The sequence below is a fragment of the Apteryx mantelli genome, chromosome 2, assembly GCF_036417845.1.
Source record: "Apteryx mantelli isolate bAptMan1 chromosome 2, bAptMan1.hap1, whole genome shotgun sequence".
NCBI lineage: Eukaryota > Metazoa > Chordata > Aves > Apterygiformes > Apterygidae > Apteryx > Apteryx mantelli.
The window spans coordinates 19,553,836-19,574,507 of NC_089979.1; the positions used below are offsets into that span (position 1 = coordinate 19,553,836).

The window sequence follows — 20,672 nt, forward strand, 5'->3', positions numbered from 1 at the left end:
GGGATAAACAACTTACCCAGCTACAGAAAATAATTTTTAGCTTTGACAAATTTGTCTTGTTGTTTTTTACAAAAAAAGTATTTTTCAACAATTTTCTATGATAAAAATGTTTCTCACCCCCCAAAAATCCTTAACCTAACTGTAGTTTTTGTCTAAAGAAACATAAGTATCATTTCTGCTAACCATACCAAGATATTAATTCCATGCAGAAAAAAAATTTAAGTGTATCTCCACATTAATTCCTCAGGTTGTAAAATGTTTTACGGAGGAAATCATGATACAGTTCCCCTACCCCCAAAAATACATTTTCATCTGGAAGAATAAAAAAGGAATGCTGGGACTATTACAGATTCCATTTGGAAATGAAAGTCAGTCAGTCATGCATTTGGATACCATGCCATCAGTCTGAAGGTTTCCAGGAGAGACGTTAAGAATATTCTCTTGGCATCAATGGCAATACATATGAATCATGTCTCATATTTGACTTTGATAAAAGAATTTCATTACCAATTAATTCTATTAAGGCACCAACCCATTTTTTTATTAGTGAATTAAATATTACTAACTTGAAGTCATTACACTTTTCAGGGAAAATCTATTTATAAGCATGCATAAACCTAATTAATTGAAAATGTAATTAAATAGAAGGCAGCTTCTTAAATAAATGGCAGATGCATATTCCCTAGATTAAGTAAACTAAGTAGGAAATGCTTCTCATATACCTTTTCCAAATACTCCCGTATTACTGTTTTGCCTTGACATTCAACACTGAAACTGCGTCATCCCCTGTCAAAAACTAATATTTCAGTCCTGCACAGGAGTGAGAGGAGAGTGCAGTGAATACAGCAGGGCTGCTGGGGTGAGGCAGTGCCAATGGGTTTGATCACAAGCTAGATGCCGCATAAAACAACTAAAGCTCTCATCCTGCAGTAATCTTGGCATAGAGAGAAAGCCGTGCTTGCACCCAAGCCTGTTGGACCCTGTGTTGGCCCATGGACCCTGCAGAGATTTTCTGAGTAACTCTGTGGGCTGAGTCTCCTGTTCCTGCACTGGCTGGGAGTTTGCCCGGGCTCAGCTGGAGGATGGGACAGCTGCCCATGTCTACGCAGCCCCCTGCATGGAAGGGGCACGCTGGCACAGGGACTGGGTCACATACAGCAAAAGTTTTAGCATACAGGGTCAAAAGCCTTCCACCCCCATGTTGTCCTCTGGTTAGGCTTCCCTGCGAGTTCCCCCACACAGCAGAGGGCTCAAATCCACATCCCTAAAATAATTTTAAATGTCAGAGCCCCTTGGGGAGGGACTTTGGGTAATAAACCTCCTATTCGGGCACCAGCAGCAGTCTAGCGATGGCAACATGGCGTTTGCACCAGACAACCATGCCAGGATTTATTTGGATCCTCAGGAGACGCAGCAATTTAAAGAAATGATGTCTGAGAGTGGTGATTAAGGTGGACTTCCCAACTGACAGACCTCTGCTATTTAGTCAGAGGACTGAAAGCACTGAGCCAAAGGCTACCCTACTCTGGTGCTGGGTGTTGGTGTGCGTGGACCTCCCCAGGAGGACCTCCCAGGGCTGAGTAGCACCATCTTCACATCTGACTTCTGCTGTGCTGAGCTGGCCACCTGTAGCCTTAGCTGGGGCTGCCTGCAGCCTACGTGGGTTCCGGCTGTGGCAGGATAATGAATGGTAATGTCATTTCTCAGCCTCCCTCATTATTTGTTCCATCTCCCAATATCTTCACTGACCGTAAACATATACTGAGCACTTAATGAAATCAAAAGGCTATTTATGTGGGGGTCAGCTTTTTGAAACCAGCTGCCTTTAGCTGGCACCAAATCCATCATTAGCTGTCTGATCAAGAGATCTGCCTTTCAGAAGTGCTGAACCATAACAGCTTCTATTAACTTCAGGCCTATATGTGGCAGTATTGTCCAAAAAGTCATATGTATCTCTCAAATCTCTGTAGAGAAGAAACTTTTCCATAAATGACACAATGATACTGCAGAAAAAGCTGCTTATTCTAGAATTATAAATAGAGTCCACAGGCACCAAATTTACTGTTGCTGCAGCATCCCTGACCAAACAGGCCATGGTGTTCTCCAACTGTCATGTCGCTGCAGAATATTTGGGCAGAGATTACATGGGTCACTGTGCAAGAGCTAAAAAGTGACGTGATCATGTCATTTCACACCAGTGTAAGTGAATTTCTAAATGATGCCCCTTCTGATGTGTGTATATGTATACACAAAGACATGGAAATAATTGTATCATATGTTCAAAACAGTGCTGTCATCTAGAATGTTGCTATATATTCAGCTGGTTTGTTCTTTTGTTCTCCATATAAACGCATGTTAAATGTTCCTTTTCCCTGTCTCAGCCTAGTGTTGACTATTACTGTGGATTTCCTCTCCACCTCAAAATCCGTCTCCTTGGCTCTGTCCCCTATATAAAGACCAAGTCTTTCTAACTCATGTGAAACAGCAGAATACAGGAAACCAAGCCCACAAAACAATTCTTCTCCACTTGTTTGGCCAAAAGGCAGCGAGCATCCTCAAGGGCAGGTAGAAGGCAAAGCATAAGTGGAGCTCTGGCTGTCACAGCAGGACAGCACTGAGTCCCGTCCAGTGCATGGAGCCATCCTCAGGGCAGTGACTTCCAGACCTGAGAGGGACTGAGGCTAGAGTCACACACTGAAATCAAGGCTAGGCCCACCATGCACCATCTGGACCACAGAGCTCAGGTGAAGCTAGTTCAAATCCTCGCTAACTACCTGTGCCAAGTGTTTCTTATTGATGCTAAAATTTGTGATGCAGCTGAACGGCATGGGACGTGATGCTCAGAGACTAAAACTGAGCCTGCATGTACTCAAGATCCTCAGCCCCTTAGTGGAGAAACAGTGTCTAATGTTACCATACAGAGCTGTTAGGAACACGGCCCCTGTGTCAGAAGTAGCATTTGCAAATACGACATACCAGTATAGAACAATGAGCAAGTAGGCAAATGGTCTCTTCATTTTGCCAAAGCAATATCTTATTTTCTTGTGGTGTCCTGGATTGCTCTTTGCAGTGCAGACGTCATCACTTTTTTAATTTATGCACATGTTCTTATCGCAACAAAATGCAAGATACCCTGTTACTGGTAGGCAAACCCTTCTACCAAGAAGACTTTGTTCTGCACTCACCAGAAGCAAACATATCAGTGGTATAAATGTTCAGCCAATGGATAGATTTTGGAATTAGAAGACAAGCTGAATGGTGGTAGCACTATCAAGACATTTTTATCACTCAAAGTGAATGTCAGCAGCACATGTTCAGTTTTCCATTCTGAACTCATTCAGAGCACCCAGTAACTGAAAAATAAAATCTTCCACTGTGAAAAATATACACATGTCATTGCTGAATTAGAAGCTGGCAATAACAACCCTAGCAGATGTTTTATTTTAAATGCCATTCTATCTTTTGCATGATTAATTTGCCACCTGAAAAAATGTCAACATGAAATTTTCTGGATTAAAAAATATCACCCATTCCAGCTCTAAACAGTAGCATTGACATATCTTCTTAAGTGGAATAACATTCTTTTTCAGATCATAGGCATAAATGTCATTGTAAAAGCTTAAAAAGGATGAGGACAAGTTCATCAAAATCAAAGTTCGTTGGAACCATTGGTTACTTAACAAACAGGAAATAGGCTGATATAACTCAATGGTTGGTGTGAAGCAACTCTGAATTTATATTAATACAGAAGTGGTAGATGTGAATTGTAATTTGTCTGTTAGTCATTGACTTGTTTTTTGTTTTTTTTTCCTGATTTGTCTTCATTACACTAAATAAATTACAAATATAAATCCACACTTTTATCAATAGAATAGACGATCACAAAAGTGTAACTTGAAATTATTGTGTCCGGAGTGGTCCTGGCATTGGAATGATCACATAACATTAAACTATGCATGCATATTTAATTCTTCATTGTTTCTTTGGGGGAGAAAAATAAAACAAGATGATCTTTTGTGAAATGCTTACAGGTCTGGAAGTCAAATGTAGGAAGGAACAAGCAGCGCTTGAGGGTCTGGGTAAGGGTGGAGTGAACATCAAAGTTATAGTTCCTTTCTACAACATATTGACCCTATCAGCAATCATAAGAATTGCTTCATTCTCCCCTTCTTAACCATTATCTCATTTCTGCTGAACTGAGGTGTTTCCAGCTAGCAGAATCTCAGTTATTGCCCTGGGTGATTTTCTGTACCATCAGTTAGGCTCAGGTGAGGTTTTGAACATGGAGTCCTGGTTCTGTTGAATCACCATTGCCATAGGTCTGGTGGCCTCTCTTCTCTTCCATAAGGGGAAAGGGCTCTTACTATCCATGCAGATCCAGGGATGGACACTTCTCTGCAGCATGTAAAGGTGCTCTTGGCTATTCAATGCTCATTCTCTAGGTAGGGTTTTCTCTGGGTCTTTTCAAGCCAGGTGCTGCACATGTATACCTTCATATCTGGCTTTTGCCTGACCTCAAAATCACATGTTGTGCTAGAGGGCTGTGTTTTGTTATGCATAAAAAGTACATTGCTTTTTCTGCTTAGGATTTACCATCTATGAGAAGACAGTCACAGTTAAGGTAGATATTTTGTGGAAATTTTTTTTAGCTTTTGCATAGGAGGCCAGCATGACAGTTTGCCAGATGACTTATGCTGCTAGTTCCTCTTTATTGGAAAATCAACTCACTCCATTAAATAAGGTAGTATTTATTTATTCCAGTTTTAAAATTCCATGCTGCAGAATTCCCAGTTAGCACTGTAAATGCCCCTGACAAGAATTTAAAAGCACAATAAAGAAACAGTTCCTACAAACAAAACAGCAGCAGCAGATTTTTCTTCATAGTTATTTAAACCTTCTGCTGTAATAATTCTCCTCTCCTAGGTAAAATGCTTTGGTCTTTTATTACATCAACCCACCAGGCAGGTAAAAATCAATCAAGTGCAAGTTTTGTTTTCTCCCTATCTGATCAAGGAAATAATTTAGGAATCTTCAAGGAGAAAGATATATCTTTGCTTTGAGATGAGGGTATAAGCTCATTCTGGCACTTGGTCAGAATGGCAGGGGATGCTATTGAGGCCTCAGGCATGTCTCAGTCTCTTGCATCACTGGTTAAATTAATCTTTTGGTTTTACAGCCTCTAAATTTCCCCCAGCTATTCAGACAACGATAATCATTTTGACACTTGATTACAAGAATTTGTTTGGGGAGCACTTTTTACCTTAAGCAAAAGAGATCTCTAGTATGAATATGATCTTTTAGCTACTTAAATCTGTTTTCTAAAACCACTGAAATATTTTTAGCAAATCAAGGTAGGCTCTCAGAGTGGGATTCAGTACTTAAACATGGATGTCCAGTGCCATTTTAGATGTTTTAGGGTATTATACCTGGCTGTTGTTCTAGACAGTCGGTGTTCTGGTGTTGTATTTGCCAGTCTGACATGGATGTCTCACATGCTGTTGGGTATCTGAAACACTAGATACCTTTATTTAGATACCTGAATGATTCACTCTGTTCTTTTTCCTAATATCATTTTTAAGATATTTAAACAGAGAAGTTATTTTAGCTATGCATCTCTGCATTATTATTCTCTTGCTTCTGCTCTGGATAGTATTATTTCACTTTCTTTTCAGACTATCTCTCTGTGAAGAGTAGAAAAGTGGTTACGGTTCTCCAGTGGAATTGTAACTAGAGGGCAGTTACAATTCCACTTTCTAACAAAATGTGTCCTCCTCAACAATATCAAAACACAGGTATTCCTCCTTGGAGAAAAGAAATTATTTTTAAACATCAAAAGAGCCCAATTAAAATAATTTTTTCAGTGTCCAAGAGACTTGAAAGATTTATATAGGGACTACACTCTTAGTATCTACCTAAATATATGATGATCATTCCTGAAAACTTCTATGGAAAATCACTGTTTAAATTATTCCTCAAAATTCTTGACATCTCATGTCACAGAATACCTAAATGTAAACTCATGTCACAGAATACCTAAAAAAGCATTGCCCAAAATGAAGAATTCAAGGGTAGTGGCTTAACTTTATACTGAAGTTCTTTTCACTTTGCAGTTCTAGAAATCCAGTCCTGCCATGCATAAAGGCTGACTTTAACAAGCTACATCTCTTCAGACAATATTCATTTAACCCCATGGACTCAAGAGCAGCTTTACTTAGCAGCAATTTTTCACAATGACAAATTTATCCTCAGAAGAAGAATGGATAGATGTTACGCAGAGTAGACTGGTAGAGGAGACCAAGAAGTCCACTTGGTTCTCTCTACTTTCTAGTGATTTAGTATTGTTTGTACAGTTAAATTCAGTTGCTGAAAATAAGTTAAAATTTCTTCAGTAAATGCTGTTAGAATGGGCCCCAGAAACAGAAGTTAAATCAAGGTGTTATTTTGCTGCAGCCGAAGTTTCAAACAGAATGTAGGAGAATGAGCAGGTATTTGGCATTACCTCCAGACTAGTAGGAATAAGGCGTTCACATTTCTAGAAATGCATAAATCACCCTTGTAAGACCTGCATGTAAATGTATGCATGCTTACCATGAACAGCAATATTCATGATTTAACATTAGCTACAACAAACTACATTCATAATTCATACTTCCCAAGAATCATTTTCAACATTTTCTTACATATTCTTGACAGAAATAAGCTGCAAGATGAATGTGTGTTTTCAGTATTTCTTGATTAAATCACCATTTGTCCATATCTATAGAAAATTTCAGAAAAAGCTTCAGCATGGCCTTGGAAGTAAGTAAGTTTTATAAAGTACTGAAACATTATAATATATTTTTATAACTAAAAGGAGCAATTTTCAATTTTAGCTATAGTAAAAAATCAAGGTCTAATGATGTAAGTAGAAAAACTATCATTAAACAGAAATATAATTTAGTATAGAACAAAATATTTCCTATAAAGTTTAATTTCTAGGCCCATATCCAAAAGACACCTTAAAAATGTAAATACAGTGAGATTATACATATGCTAGCAGCTATACATGTGTTTGAAATCCTTGTCTAAGTGACAACCTCCATCCTTTAATAGTCACATCTCCAAAATTACATCTGTACAGCTGTGTACAAAATTCACATACACTCATTTTTGTTATAACTGTAATAAAAAACAATGCAAATTCATAGTTTCATGCAACTTTGTGAGAGTATTGATCACACTTCTTATTAATTGCCTTCTTCACCCTGCAATATGCAGAATAAGGAGGTCCATGAGGTCAGAAGGGTCATGAGGTCCATGAGGTCAGAGGTCAGACTCATGAATATGAGTCTAGAGATCAAAGGAGTTGGGTAACTGCCCTCTTTCACCCATCCACATACCCATCCTTTAGAGTGGGATGTGGACGATGAGGTGGGTCAGGAATACAAACCAGAAAATTGTCCTGAGGAGTTTAAAGTCTCAGTGGATGGCAGTGGTCAGGACACAAGTCCTTGATCAACAAAATATAATCAATATGAAGCAGTGAAACAGGTTTAATACTACTATTTCTTACCTGTATTTGAAGGACTCTGGAGGAGCTGACACACATCCCTTTCACCATTGAGCTGGTCTCTTAATCAGAATGATGCTTCAGATACTGGACCAAAATAGACTGAGTTCAGCAAAAAACAGTCTGTCTTGTAGTGGTGGCTCAGAGAACAAATGAAAACATTCCTCCATCTCAGGCCTAAGGTAGTATTCAACATATGAGGGAAGAGTGGAAGAAGCAGAGCAGACAGAACAAGAAAGACCAATGAAGCTTGAGAAAGAGACGACAAGGTATGAGAGAGAGGAACAGAAATCTCCCCACTCTAGACCAGACAGGGTTTTCAGAGTCTTACTGATAAGGAAGCAGGCTAGCATCTTTTAAACAAGACTGTTACACTAAACCCACTGAAAATCAAAGACAACTGGTCACTTAGGGTGGGATTAATCTAAATGCACCTGTCTACAGTGAAAATGCCAGTGTGTGCCAAAGTCAATCTGAACAACAATTATAGTCAATAGAGTGTAGTGCAAGATTCACGTCATCCTAAATGAAATGCCTACATTTGGTCATCTTAAACTCTTTAGACTGAATCAACTTGATAGTTGCTCATGACAATGGAGGCCAAGATGGCTGGTTCAGATGTCAAGGTCTATGTTGCCTATCTCCAGATTTAGTTAATCCCAAACCTGACTCTATTGGCTCCACTTGAATAATCACAGTGAAACAGATTACTTTTGATGTTGAGTGTTAGAGCAAGTCAGAGAAAAATCCAGACTTAGGAATACATGGTCAGAAATTTGGAATAGGAAGAAGAAGTCAGACTTGGCAACAGTGTTCTGAATAGAATGAAAATACCCAAGGAGAAACATCTGGAGGCCAGAGGAACACCTTGTACTAATCCACAGAATACATTTCATGGCTTTTAGCATGCTAAGTAGACACAATGTCATTTTTCAAGCTCAAATAATGTTAGGAATAAAATTAGATTTTCTCCTGAACACTCATTGTCTTGATGCCTGAAGTGCATTCCTAAATTTAGACCTCACCATAGATGTTGTACTTATTAAATTATTTAACTAATGATGTTTCTAGGCAGGACAGAGTAAAGAAACAACTTTATAATAAGCTAAATATCTGAAGCAAGGCCTTTTCTTCCACTGCCCCAAGCATCTGGCCATTTAGGGGAGCAATTCACTTTAAGCACAGATGTTGCCTCATGTAGCAGTGTTAGCATCATTTACTCACATTGAATGAGTTAGCACCTGTTCACAACGGGAGACATATGTTCCATACGCCTTTGGTTTCACGCTTTCAGAATTATGGTCTGCTTCCTTCTCCTCCAGCATAAAAAGTGTGTCATTTCTGTTTTAACTAGGAGTTGTGCTTTTATTCCAAGATCTGAACATCTATTAAAACATTAATAAAAGTATTACAGAATTTGTGTGAGGAAGGGAAAGGATGAGATGAATTTTAGCAGTGGACAGAGAACTTCATTCCAGATGTGAAAAGTACTCTGTCAAATTGAAACTGACGATACAAATTTCAGCAGACAAGAAGAATATGTTGAAATTTGCCCAAGATAAAAGGAATAAAATCTTTCATAATGACAAGCATCCACTGATTTCTTTTGTCATCAAAAAATGGGGATTTTAATGCTCCTGATTTAAAAATATAACATGAAAAACAGATGATGAAGCAGATCAATTATTAAAAAGTGACAGTATTTCTCAAAGCTGCAAAATAATGGAAGTCAAACACTCCACATATACTTTGTCTTCCAACACTTCACCAGGCAGGCAGAGGACTCAGTCTTCAGTGTAATCATATGTTTTATTACCTTCTGCTGCTCAGATAGCAAAAGGGGTGGTTACATTGCAAACAGGCAGTTAAATTCCTATATTATGTGCATTATGACAGAAGGAGACTCATCTCCTTGTTTCATCCTCAAAAGTGATCTTGACTGTTTGATTTGTGGGAATGAATTCCATCATTAAGAATACATACAAGTTTTACTTCATCTGCTGTCACTACCCTTTCTTGCTATCTCTACTTAAAGAAAACAATATTATTCTAAATTAATAAAATTAATAAATTAATAAAACTATCCATAGAATTTTTAAAATATTTCTTTCTCACTCTAAATTTATTTTTTATAAATCTGTGGTAGATGCTCTATGTTAAGCCTTTGGAAGTATAACCATGGGTAAGTTCTTTTTCTTTTTTTTTCTGGTATGATTATGCCTCCATAATGTGAATGTGAAGAAATTGCTCATCTTTCCTTTCATTTTTTATTTTCCATATTAATTAAAAACTTGTCCAGATGGCACTGTACAAATGTCTTTCATGTGGATTTCTGGCTTTGAAATGCATCTACCCACCTCAAAATTCAGCATTTCCGTCTGCTTGGGAAAATAGCTCTCCATGGTTCATTTTATGTATAGTATTGTGTGGGGGAGAGAGTATGTCACTTGGAATAGGAGAAGGGAAGATTTCTCTCCAGATCTCCCACGTTCCATGAAAATCTCCATACAGCTATATGTTTATGCATATGTTTGGTACATATAGATAGATGCCTCAGAAGAAAGAGTAACAGAATAATGCATATTATCTTAATATAATGCCTATATATAAAATTTAGCTAGGTGATTAATGAGAGCAGAAAACAGTAGCACCAATGTATTTCACATCCCTAGGCAAATGATTAAACCAGTTTAAAACCCCACTCAAGAAGTGCAAGAAAACCAGATGCCCTTAGCCGGTCAGATTTCCCCACTCATGAAGACTCTGAGAAAGTGTGCAAATCTTTATTCAGGGAAAGAGAAAACGGCAATAAATTTAACAACACACAGTAACAGCAAATTCCCTGCCCTTGCTTGCTCGTTCTTCAATGCCACTCATCCATGTCTATCTGCAGGTCTCTTGGTGTTTGCAGTGCTCAGCAAAAAGTGTGATCAGTTTGGCCAGGAGCTGCCCTGTCCTCCCCAGCACAGTGACTCCCCTTCACAGAGGTGCTGCCTGGGCCCTTGAATCACCACAGTCTTCTCGTATGCAAGGTGGGTGAGTTGCTGTCCTCTGCACAACACTCACTAGAGGACTCCAGTGATGACTGCACCCATTAAGGCCTCGTGCTATTGTATTTCTTGCCAAAGGACCTTCTTTGCGTCATTGTCTCTTATAGTGCGATCCTCATCGAAATGGAAAGAGCATTCAGGACTATTTAATAAAGACCTGCTTGCCTAGGAATGAGGTCTTTGCCACAAGTAAAAATCACCTTTTCAAGAGCCAACCACTCTGCAAAACCTAGCCTGCCTGTGGTGAGTCCCCAGTGGTTATCAGAGGAACTGCTGGTAATTAGTTAACGTAAACTAAGTCCTCTGTGGCCCTGCTTTCTATTTTTCACCAATAGATGGGAGAGAGACCTCTTTGCTTCCTTGGATGGATGGATAGATAGACATATGTATGTAGTTATCACAAACAAATATTAATTTCCCATACATAAGGTATTATGAGCTTTTCAACTGCTCAAAGAAGCATGTGCTTTTCTTTGCATTGCGCCTACAGTCCTGTCAGTATGTAGCAGATTTCACCATCATTGCGGTTTTACTGCATTCATACCATAGTAGCCAGATAAAAATGACACTAATGTGTCAGAGGACAAAACTGTACAACACTTGCTTTAGCAGCATGTGAATCTCTAAGACTTCTTCTGGTTGCCAAAGAGCTAATGCAGTGTGCTATGCCTGTCTGAATATACACTTTCAAAGTACATAGCAATTAAAAACTCTAGGAGAGTTGGTTTAATATAGCGGATGATGTCATATTTCATTACACACTTCCTCACTAAAGAAAAACAAAACCATCAGGCCATTTTTTTTTATTTTCCTCTATCGACTCCAGATATCTTTCCATTAAGAAGGTGTTTTTCCCTCCTCTAAAGCTATCAAAGAAGGAGAGCAAACAGAAAGTCCTTAGGAACGTGAACAGTGGCTATGTGACAAGAAAAAGAACGTTAACGGCCTTAACCTTATCTGATGCATTACATGTTTACTGCTGAGTGGGTGTTTTGTCTGCAGTGCCTGCCACTGATTTCAATAGAAGTCTTGTTTAAAAACCTCAAGTTGCATTTTCAAAATTCCGGGGACATGCTGGACTTTAAAGGTTTGACTGTTCAAAAAGATGAAAAACTTTTCCTTTTACTTTCACTCTGATCACACCCACTTGGAAACCAGACAAACAAGAGCATTGGACTTCGGAGGGGAAAATCCCTAGACAGATGGTCTAGCTTGTTCATGTGGCCCCATGAAGGATTTCTCCTTGCAATATATTTTCTAGTGCTTTGTTCAATCTAGCTTTCAATATTTGAACAAGAAATGTTGCCCTTTGTACCTATCAGATCTCACTGTCAGAGCCTGTATTACTGCAATGAGACTTACATTTCCCCTTGTTCCCCTTTTAGGCTGTTCTACCCCACCATATAAATTTTTCTCATTCCTTGAAGGAAGCATCCTCTCACGGAAACTCATTGCTATCAAGAGACAGGGGCTAAGGCAGTGGAAGGCAATGAGAAATCCTGGTCTATTTTTAAGTTGAGTACAAAAATCCTAGTGATTTAGATGGGGCCAGGACTAGACACATGGGCAAGGCTTTGCTCAGCACAGAAATTCAGCATGATATTCAGTGTAATAGACTGGGGGAGAGAGAAAGAGAAAGAAGTGTAGCTCTGCTTTGTGCCCTCTTTAATCCTCACTGCTCTGGGGGGCTGAAGAGGCCTCAGGTGCTATTTAAGATACGGAGATCACCATCAGCAGTCAGTACAGACTGCAGCAGTCCTCTGAATCTCCACAGAGGTGCCTTTCTGGCATATCTTGCTCTGATGCCATGACTTATGAGATTAATACAGCTCTATGGCTCCATTCCTCATGCCTATAGCCCTCTCTCATCTGGGCATGTAGATTTTAGTTCCCTAGTAACTCATGCCTTGCCCTTTTCAGTTAGCTACAGAGAGTGGAGGGAGGAACAGGGCTCTAGTCTCTATTTTTAGCCTTGATTTTGGTGCTAACATGTTGTCTGGCTTGTAACAAATTACACAGATTCCCCATGTTTCAATTTCTTCACCTTTAAAATGAAAATAATAGTCTCAGGTTTTTAATGTATTTTGAAACTTGTGGACAAAAAGCACTACCAAGAGAAGGCATTTTATTATTCTGATATACACTGTCCTTTTTATACAGGCTCATTCAATAAATTATAAGCATTACCTCCCTAATGTGAACAACTTTGTTGTTGTTAAAAGTACTCTTCAACACTTTGCTGGTAATATAGAACCTCCATCTACTATTCCTGATAATTTCTATAAAACCTCATTCTGTCACCAGCAATATATATTCTACTGAAGGCTGCATGTCCTTGGCTTGTCAGAAACTGCAGTCTTCACTTTCTTCTTTCACCCATAGTTTTATATGTAGTACAACAGGCATAAGTAATTTCTGTTTCCAGATCTAACATAAAGAAAAATCACCAATTTATGGGACAAGCTATTATTTCCTCTTGTAATGTCCCACTCTCTTTTTTCTGCATTATTGTCTGTCTTTTAAATCCCTTGCTTAAAAGTTCCGTGGTGTTTTCTTTATTTCTCTCCTAAGCAGCCTCTGTTTTTCAGGTTGGCTTCCCTGCAGGCTAGTCTATCATCTTATTTTACCTTTACTTTCCTCCATTCCATATTCTCTATTTTGCAGTCTGTGCTGGACATCTGTTTCATTAAAAGTCCCAGATTTTATTTGTGATTATTGGAGGTGAATCACTGTTTTTCCATGTAACTGTGCAGGAAAGTGGCAAGCATAACCATCCGGGAGAGTGTCTGGAGAATGTAATCGCAGGAACCATTAGCATGCACGACATCTGGCACTCAGAGCGGGCATAGTGCACATGGGCCTCGTGGTGCGTCTACGTGCAAGGCTGCAGACCCCCCATCCATGGAGCCACCTGGATGCAAGCACATCCCTTATCCCCTTAGGTGTGGCCATGGGTGGAAATGAGAGGACATTTTGGCTCTTGCCAGGGTGAGTGACAGCACAGTATAGGGTCCTGCAGAAGGCACCACGGGATGCAGCTCTCACCTGCACAGAGGCATGCACAGAGTGCAGGAGACTCCTCCACTACCGCAGGTGTCCAATGGTCATCCCTTGGGCTGGGTGCCCAGCAATGTCCACGTCAGACGCGCCAAGGCCTAGCTCAGCAACAGCTCTGCATCTCATCTGCGCCAGGCTGCTGAGAAAGAGCTGCAAGGCAGTCGGTGGGACAGTGAGGAAGGAAAAAACACAGTCAGAGTGGGACTGCTAAGATGGGGATCAGTAGGAGCTCAGGGATTCGAGACAGAAATTGCCAACAGGGACTAGCATGAGCTCCTAAAGGAATAAAACAAGGAGGCTGGTGAGGGTGACCAGTGTCGCCTGGGCTAGTTGGACTCTGTCAGGTCGCTGGCTCAAGATGTCAGTGTGGGCAGAGCCGGTGGGAGATGGCAGCCCAGCGACACCCAGATCTGGCCGGGGAGCCACTGAGGCCGGGTGTCCCCTCCCCATCGGTGCCTGGGAGGCCAGAGAAGGCTCCTCAGGTGCTACACCAGGGCGGTGAGCTTAGCCTGACAGCTCATTATATCCTACCTTTCCTGCAGGTTAGCCCAAACTGTGATTTCACATACTCAGACATGGGAAGCAGAAGCATTTTGCAAGGATTTAATCTTCACTTGACAATTCTGGTATGACTTGTCAAACATCTCCTTATTCTTCATCTCTCTGTAAATTTATTTACTTAGTGTGTCTTTTATTAACGCACAATGGATGTGCATTAATAAGGCAACCAGAGTAGAAATAAATTGCTTTTCTGTCTACTTTTGCTTTATAAATCAATAGATCTGTGACAGTAACGTTTTAAACATATAGAAATGCTAGATATTTCTTTTCATAGAGAGATGTCCAAATATTTGCTTGCTATCCTCAGAATACTTATATTCTCTAAGCAAAAGATTATATCACTTTTTTCTTTTCCACTTTATATAACAATTTTGCTTTGCCTCTTCATTCACTCTACTGTCCTTGTTATTTTTCACAGTCCTGTACACAGGTCCATATATTTTTTTCTAGATTTTAAAATTTCCTGCAACCCCTTGTTACTGGCTCCCTACCCAATTTACTCTACACAGTAATTTGATGTGCCATGTATTACTATGTGCACAGTAAATATGAAGTGCAAATGGAAAATGTATGCAATAGTCTGTCTATATTCTCTAAATATATTATAGTCTGAGCCACATTGGTCAGAGCGCACCTTATCTTCAAAGCTATGCAGTCCAGGACGTCTTCAGCACTTGCACAGAGACCACTGGAAACTCGAGGCCCCATGACAGGCACAGGGCACAGGGCAAGGGATAGCGATTGAAGACAGCAAACACAAGAGCACTGAAACTCCACGTATGTGTTATTAAGCTGAAAGTCAAGAATAAAAAGAAGAAAAGTGTTTGGGGGAATGCTCCACTGACAAACAAGAAAAGTTCCTGGACTGGTAAGGGCAAGAAGAATATTTATACACGCCTCCTCCATTAGCCCATGATGGGGCGCGCCATTCAGAGAACTGCTTTAATCAGGGCTGGTCAGGCTTTCAGCAAGCCTGCAAATACACAGGTGGTTAGATGGAGTGAAACCACTTTTAGAACCTCACGAGTTCCTACCAGTCTCATACAGAGCATAGCTCACACGGAATGAGATGCCTTATACATCTTGTTCTTATACATCTAGTTCAGATAGTCATTTACAACTGGGTCAACTGAAGGAAAGTTTCCAAGCAAGTCTAGAGCGCAGTTCAGATTTATATGCAAACTGAGACACCTTAATCAGTCTACTGTCACATCCCATACTACCACTGCATCACTACCATACTCCTGCTCAGGCAATGAAAGGATTCTATGATGTGGTAGGCTGCAACAGAGAGGACAAGACTCATCGACCTTGACAGTCTACTCCAGTCTTTTATTCCTGTCCCATTGTGTGTCCATCACTCCAGTTTTTAGCTCTGTGTAGCCATTTTTATTGCGACAAATGTTCTTACTTCCTGCCCCTGCTGGATTAATCTTTTCACCAGCTGTATTTGTGTTTGCAGAGTATGTGTTGCTGTGCATTCATCTTACCACCTCCACGCCTCAGAACTTTGGCAACAGTCACTTACATTCTCTAAACAAAAATGCTGTTAACTATTTGCATCCAAAGTAAGAAAAAGAAATATCAATATTATGGGTTGTGACTAGACCATGATTTTGCACTATAAAGTGCAAATCTGTCTGTGCACTGTAAGTGGAAAACAAGGGACAGCATCACCTGGGAAGACATATAAGAAAGGACAGTCTTTGGCCTGACAGACTCATGACTCCCTCTCTGTTTGCTCCTCTCTTTATGGGATTGTAATTATTAGCAACAAATTAATATACATTCTCATCGCAAGCTGGCACATAATGGGGAGCAAGATGTTTGTGTACGGGTAAATAACAAGTAACTAAGGTTTAGCAAGTATTCAAGAACACATGCTGTAGTTCCTGGGTTTTAGAAGATCTATGACACTTCCACTGGTTGTGCACTAACAACCTCCTGTCTTTGCATCAGCCACCGGAAAGAAGCATGTCTGCCCCAGGCCTTGGCAGGGAGCGCTGGGGTCCAGGAGAGGGGCTTGCTTTCTTCTGGGCTGCATGGCTAGGGCTGAACATCAGGTTTTGTCCTGTCAGGCCCTTAACTGAGGCTTGTCTATCAGACATGGCAGGTGCAACCGGTGGTGTTAGCCAGCCAATATCTGTATATTCCAATCCTGACACTTCCCAAATGGAAATGTACAATTGTCTTATAAAGAGTTTGCTTCTGTGTTTGCTTTTGCTTTAAGTCTTTGAACAATTTACAAATAGGGGGTTTTGTTTCTTTGATCAGGTTTTATTTGCTTCTTTATATTTATATTCTATTTCAAAAAGGGCATCGTTAAGAAAAGCTCCAAGGACAGTCTGTGCTGTTTTCCCCAATCCATAATTTTCTCCTAACAATTCTTCTTCAAAGAACAAATAATACAGCATTCAAGGCATTGAAATTGTACTCTGCTAATGGAAACATTGCCTGGAGCTGCTTCCAAACTGGTCCAAACGAATCCATAGCATTGAGCAATCTGTGAGATGGGGACTAGGGGAAAGATTCTTCCATGGGAGTCCCCTGATATTGCTGTGTCCTGACAGGTAATTTTCACATTCATGGGAGTTATCACCACAAAGACCTGAATCTTGTGATGGGTGTTTCAGGTCTAAGCAGTAGCAGTCTTCAAAATTTTGACTTTTTTGGTCTAGTATAGCATTTCAGAACTGGTAAAGAGTCATCGTACGGAATACCCTGTTCACTGATGCCAGGACTACTCCTTATCACCTCTGTCCTTCTCCCTCCTGCCTGCTTGCTTCCCTCCCAGTTTTGCTTTCAGTCTTGTATCGCTGCTTTCTTACCCGACAGCTGTGCAGGCAGGTGCTGCTCACTTCAGCTCTGCATGGGCATCCTCCTTTTTGCTCTACATAAAAGCCCCTTCCTCCTTGCTCTTTGCCTCCTCAGTAGCGTAGTAGGTCCCCAGTAGCACTATATCCATCTGTAATGGATCTCTTCAGTTCTTTTTTTTTTATTTTCACATCCTAATTAATCACTTTAGAGAAAGCACTGGCAAAACAAGTCAGCAAAGGTTTATACAAATTGGCCATTCAATTTATTATGCATTTTTATCAACAGTATTTTTAACAATCATTTATGCCTGTCACAGAACGTGCATAACCAGGGCAAGAAGAGCCTGGAATCAACTCCTGAGATCTTCCTGTTAAGTTTTGCGGTATTGAGAATGTGTCTGCAAGTCCGAGCTCAGGGAGTTCCGCAATCATTTGAGGGTTTCATTTAATTATTCTATGCAGTAAGTCGCGAGCTCTCGTGATTATGGCAAAAAGCTTGGATGGTGGTCAACCTGAACCTAGACACCAAACCCACCTCACAAGGCTTTCTTTATTGAAGCTCATCCCTAAATCAAAATGGGGGGGGGGGAGGGAGGCGGGGCGGACTGGCAAGTTTTGAACCCTGGCAGCGGGCCCGAGGAGGAAGCGGGTCCGCCAGCAGCGAGTCCCGGCGGAGCGGAGCCTTCAGCCTCGCCGGGCTCCGGGAGGAGAAGGGGCGGCTGCCGCAGCGGTGCGGCCGCCGGCCGCCTCCGGACTACAACTCCCAGCGTGCCGCGCGGCGCCGCCGCCGCCGCCGGCACAGCCCGCCCGGCTCGGCTCCGCTCGGCTCCGCTCGGCTCCGCTCCGCTCGGCTCGGCTCGGCGCTGCCCGCGGGGCGCCGGCGGCGACCGCGGGAGGCGGAGGTAAGGGCGAGGCGCGCGCGGGGCGCTGCGCGGGGGCTGCGCGGGCGCTGCGCGGCGGCAGGTGCGCCCCCGCGGAGGGGTGCGCGCGTGCGTGCGTGCGCGCGCGCGGGGGCTGACCTGCGGGGCGGCGGGGTGCCGGCGCTGTGCGTGCGACCTGCGCCTCCGCGGGCTGAGGGGGGTCGCGCTTCGCAAGGCGGCGGATTCCCCCCGCGGATCTGCAAGGAGCGTGAGTGAGCATTGTCTGCGATCGATCACATGTAATTTGCGTGATCGGGATGGCTCGCATGATGCGTATGAACGCACATGCATTTATGTGCATGTGAGGCATTCACTGGACTGCGGACTTTTCTTAATGACACAGGGTATTTGGCTTCGAGAGCGGACAGCGGGTGTAGTACTGAATTAATTGCAGAGGAGAAGTAATACTCGTCTTTGAGTCACCAGTCTTTGAGGCATAATTTCATTCCAAAAGCTCTTAATCAAACTGGAGATCCGCTATAGGAAAGCACTGCTTTTCCATAGGATTATCAGATTTCCACCAGAGCATACAGATCGTGGATTACTGAGCTACATGGGATTTGCGTGTTGCTTTCTAATTAGTCTGTGAATCTGAGTTTAAAATTCTTAATTTGGGGAATAAAAAGTTACTTGCTTCTAAAAGAACAGATAGCTCTGTTCTCTGACATTTTACACAGTTATTCTGGTTATCCTATGTTCTGTAGATGTCTTACTGTCTTAATTGGATATTGGTGTCAAAGGTTGATTAGACTCCCTAATAGATTTTTGATCTGCAAGAGGATTGCAGCTTTTAGTGCGTGGTTAAAACAACCGTGTTTGCCGCCTCCCCTTGAACAGTTGAGAGGAAGACTGATGTATTAAATTTATGTTATCTCCTCTTTGGTTTGTTAATGTATCATCATGAGGTTGTCAGATTTGGTTTTTGTTGTTGTTGGCTTTTTTTTTCCTTTTCCTCTGCTATTTTATTTGCAGACTGAAAAGAAATGAATGTCAGAGGGGATTTGTTTAATCATTTCACAGCTGACACAAGCCATGTCCCTGACAAAACACTGGTGAAGGAGTAGAAGATTTCTGGGATACAGCGTCACCTGCACCGGGATGCCACTTCAGCGCGTCGGGGGTGCCGTTTGCAGCGGGACGCTGTAGCCTGGAGCGGGGCCTCGCGGGGGAGCGCTCGATGGCGTGCATGGAGCTGCTCTACCTCGCCAAGGAGAGCGGGCAGGCCGCGCTGGGCACCGGCGGCGGCTGGGGTTTGCGCCCCCCTCCCCGCGAGCCGCAGCTGCAGCAGCGTGACGGGGGCAACGTGCACACGAGAGCAGCCACTGCCGGGGCAGCCCTGTGCTGCGAAAGGCAGGGCAAGTCCTCGCCAAAGGCGGCCGCCGCTGAGCCCACCCCGGCACCCCTTCCCTCCCCTCCGGGCGCCTCTTCCCAGGAATACCCCACCGCCCCCAGAAGCTCTCAGCCCTGCTCCCAGCCCGATCGCTTGACTAGGGAGGAGGAGGCAGGGAAGAAGAAAGCCTGCTGCTGCGCCCAGGAACTCGAGACGTCGTTTACCTACGTGGATGAAAATGTGAACCTGGAGCATGCAAGAAGTCCCCCCGCTCCTCCGAGCAGCGGCTGCCAGGATCCCCCTCCCCAGCAGGACTCTTGCAGGGAGCTCCTGCCTGCGTGGGGTCATGATTCCCCGTCCCTGGTCTCCGAGGAAGATGATGCCGCCTCAGAAGCGGCTTCGGGGAAGTCTGTAGACTACGGGTTCATTAGTGCCATTTTGTTCCTGGTTAGCGGCATTTTGCTGGTGATTATTTCCTACGTGGTGCCCAGAGACGTGACTGTGGATCCCAACACGGTGGCCGCCAGGGAGATGGAGAGACTGGAGAACGAGAGTGCCCGGATTGGGGCTCACTTGGATCGATGCGTTATCGCCGGGTTGTGTCTCTTGACCCTGGGGGGGGTGGTGTTGTCCAGCCTGCTCATGATGTCCATGTGGAAAGGGGAGCTGTACCGGAGGAGCAGGTTCGCATCCTCCAAGGAGTCTGCAAAGCTGTATGGGTCCTTCAATTTCAGGATGAAGTCTGGCGCAAATGATAACATGTTAGAGCTATCATTAGTTGAGGAAGACGTGCTTGCCATAGATAATTAGTATGGTCATGACTTTTAAGGCAGCATATCTACAGGAAAATATGTTTCATTAAAGAAAACAGATGCAGCTTAAGATAGCTGGTGATGCAGTTTATTTGTCTGACAAGAATGTTTTTTTTCTTAAGCTCTACAACCGAATGTTTGCAGTAAATGAGCACTTGTTGTAAAGGGAAAACATGCCAGAGAAAATGCAGTCAATATACAATGATGAAAACCACTGAATAAAAAGAGATTGGTGATAAGTAGGTTCCTCAGATGCTCCTTTATCAGAATATAAAATATTCCTTTAGTTTCTTGCCTGTATAATTTTCTTATTACTCCCATATAAAGCAGGAACATCCTTGCCACTTTGGAAGCTGTTAATTGTTGCAGCCTACAGAAGGTTTATTAACAGCCTACTTGGTATCATGTTAAGAAGCAGGACCAATAATCAAATAGCAAGACTGACATTTAATTAAGACATTTAATTAATTTAATTTAATTTTAAGATGACCCCTTCTCCAGTATGAGAGCTAAGAAAAAAAAAATGAACACGACTTGGTCATCACTTAGCACAGCTCTCCCGTATTTTGAAACAATG

General features: G+C 42.2%; 1 protein-coding gene across 1 annotated transcript; it reads left to right on the forward strand.

The window, feature by feature from the left end:
* Nucleotides 1-17,889: 17,889 nt before the first annotated feature.
* On the forward strand, nt 17,890-20,419 carry TMEM74 (transmembrane protein 74). The gene is made up of 2 exons (XM_067292287.1): nt 17,890-17,935; nt 18,926-20,419. Exon 2 carries the CDS (start codon nt 19,131-19,133, stop codon nt 20,091-20,093), a length of 963 nt encoding a protein of 320 aa, XP_067148388.1. The 5' UTR covers nt 17,890-17,935; nt 18,926-19,130; the 3' UTR covers nt 20,094-20,419.
* Nucleotides 20,420-20,672: the final 253 nt, after the last annotated feature.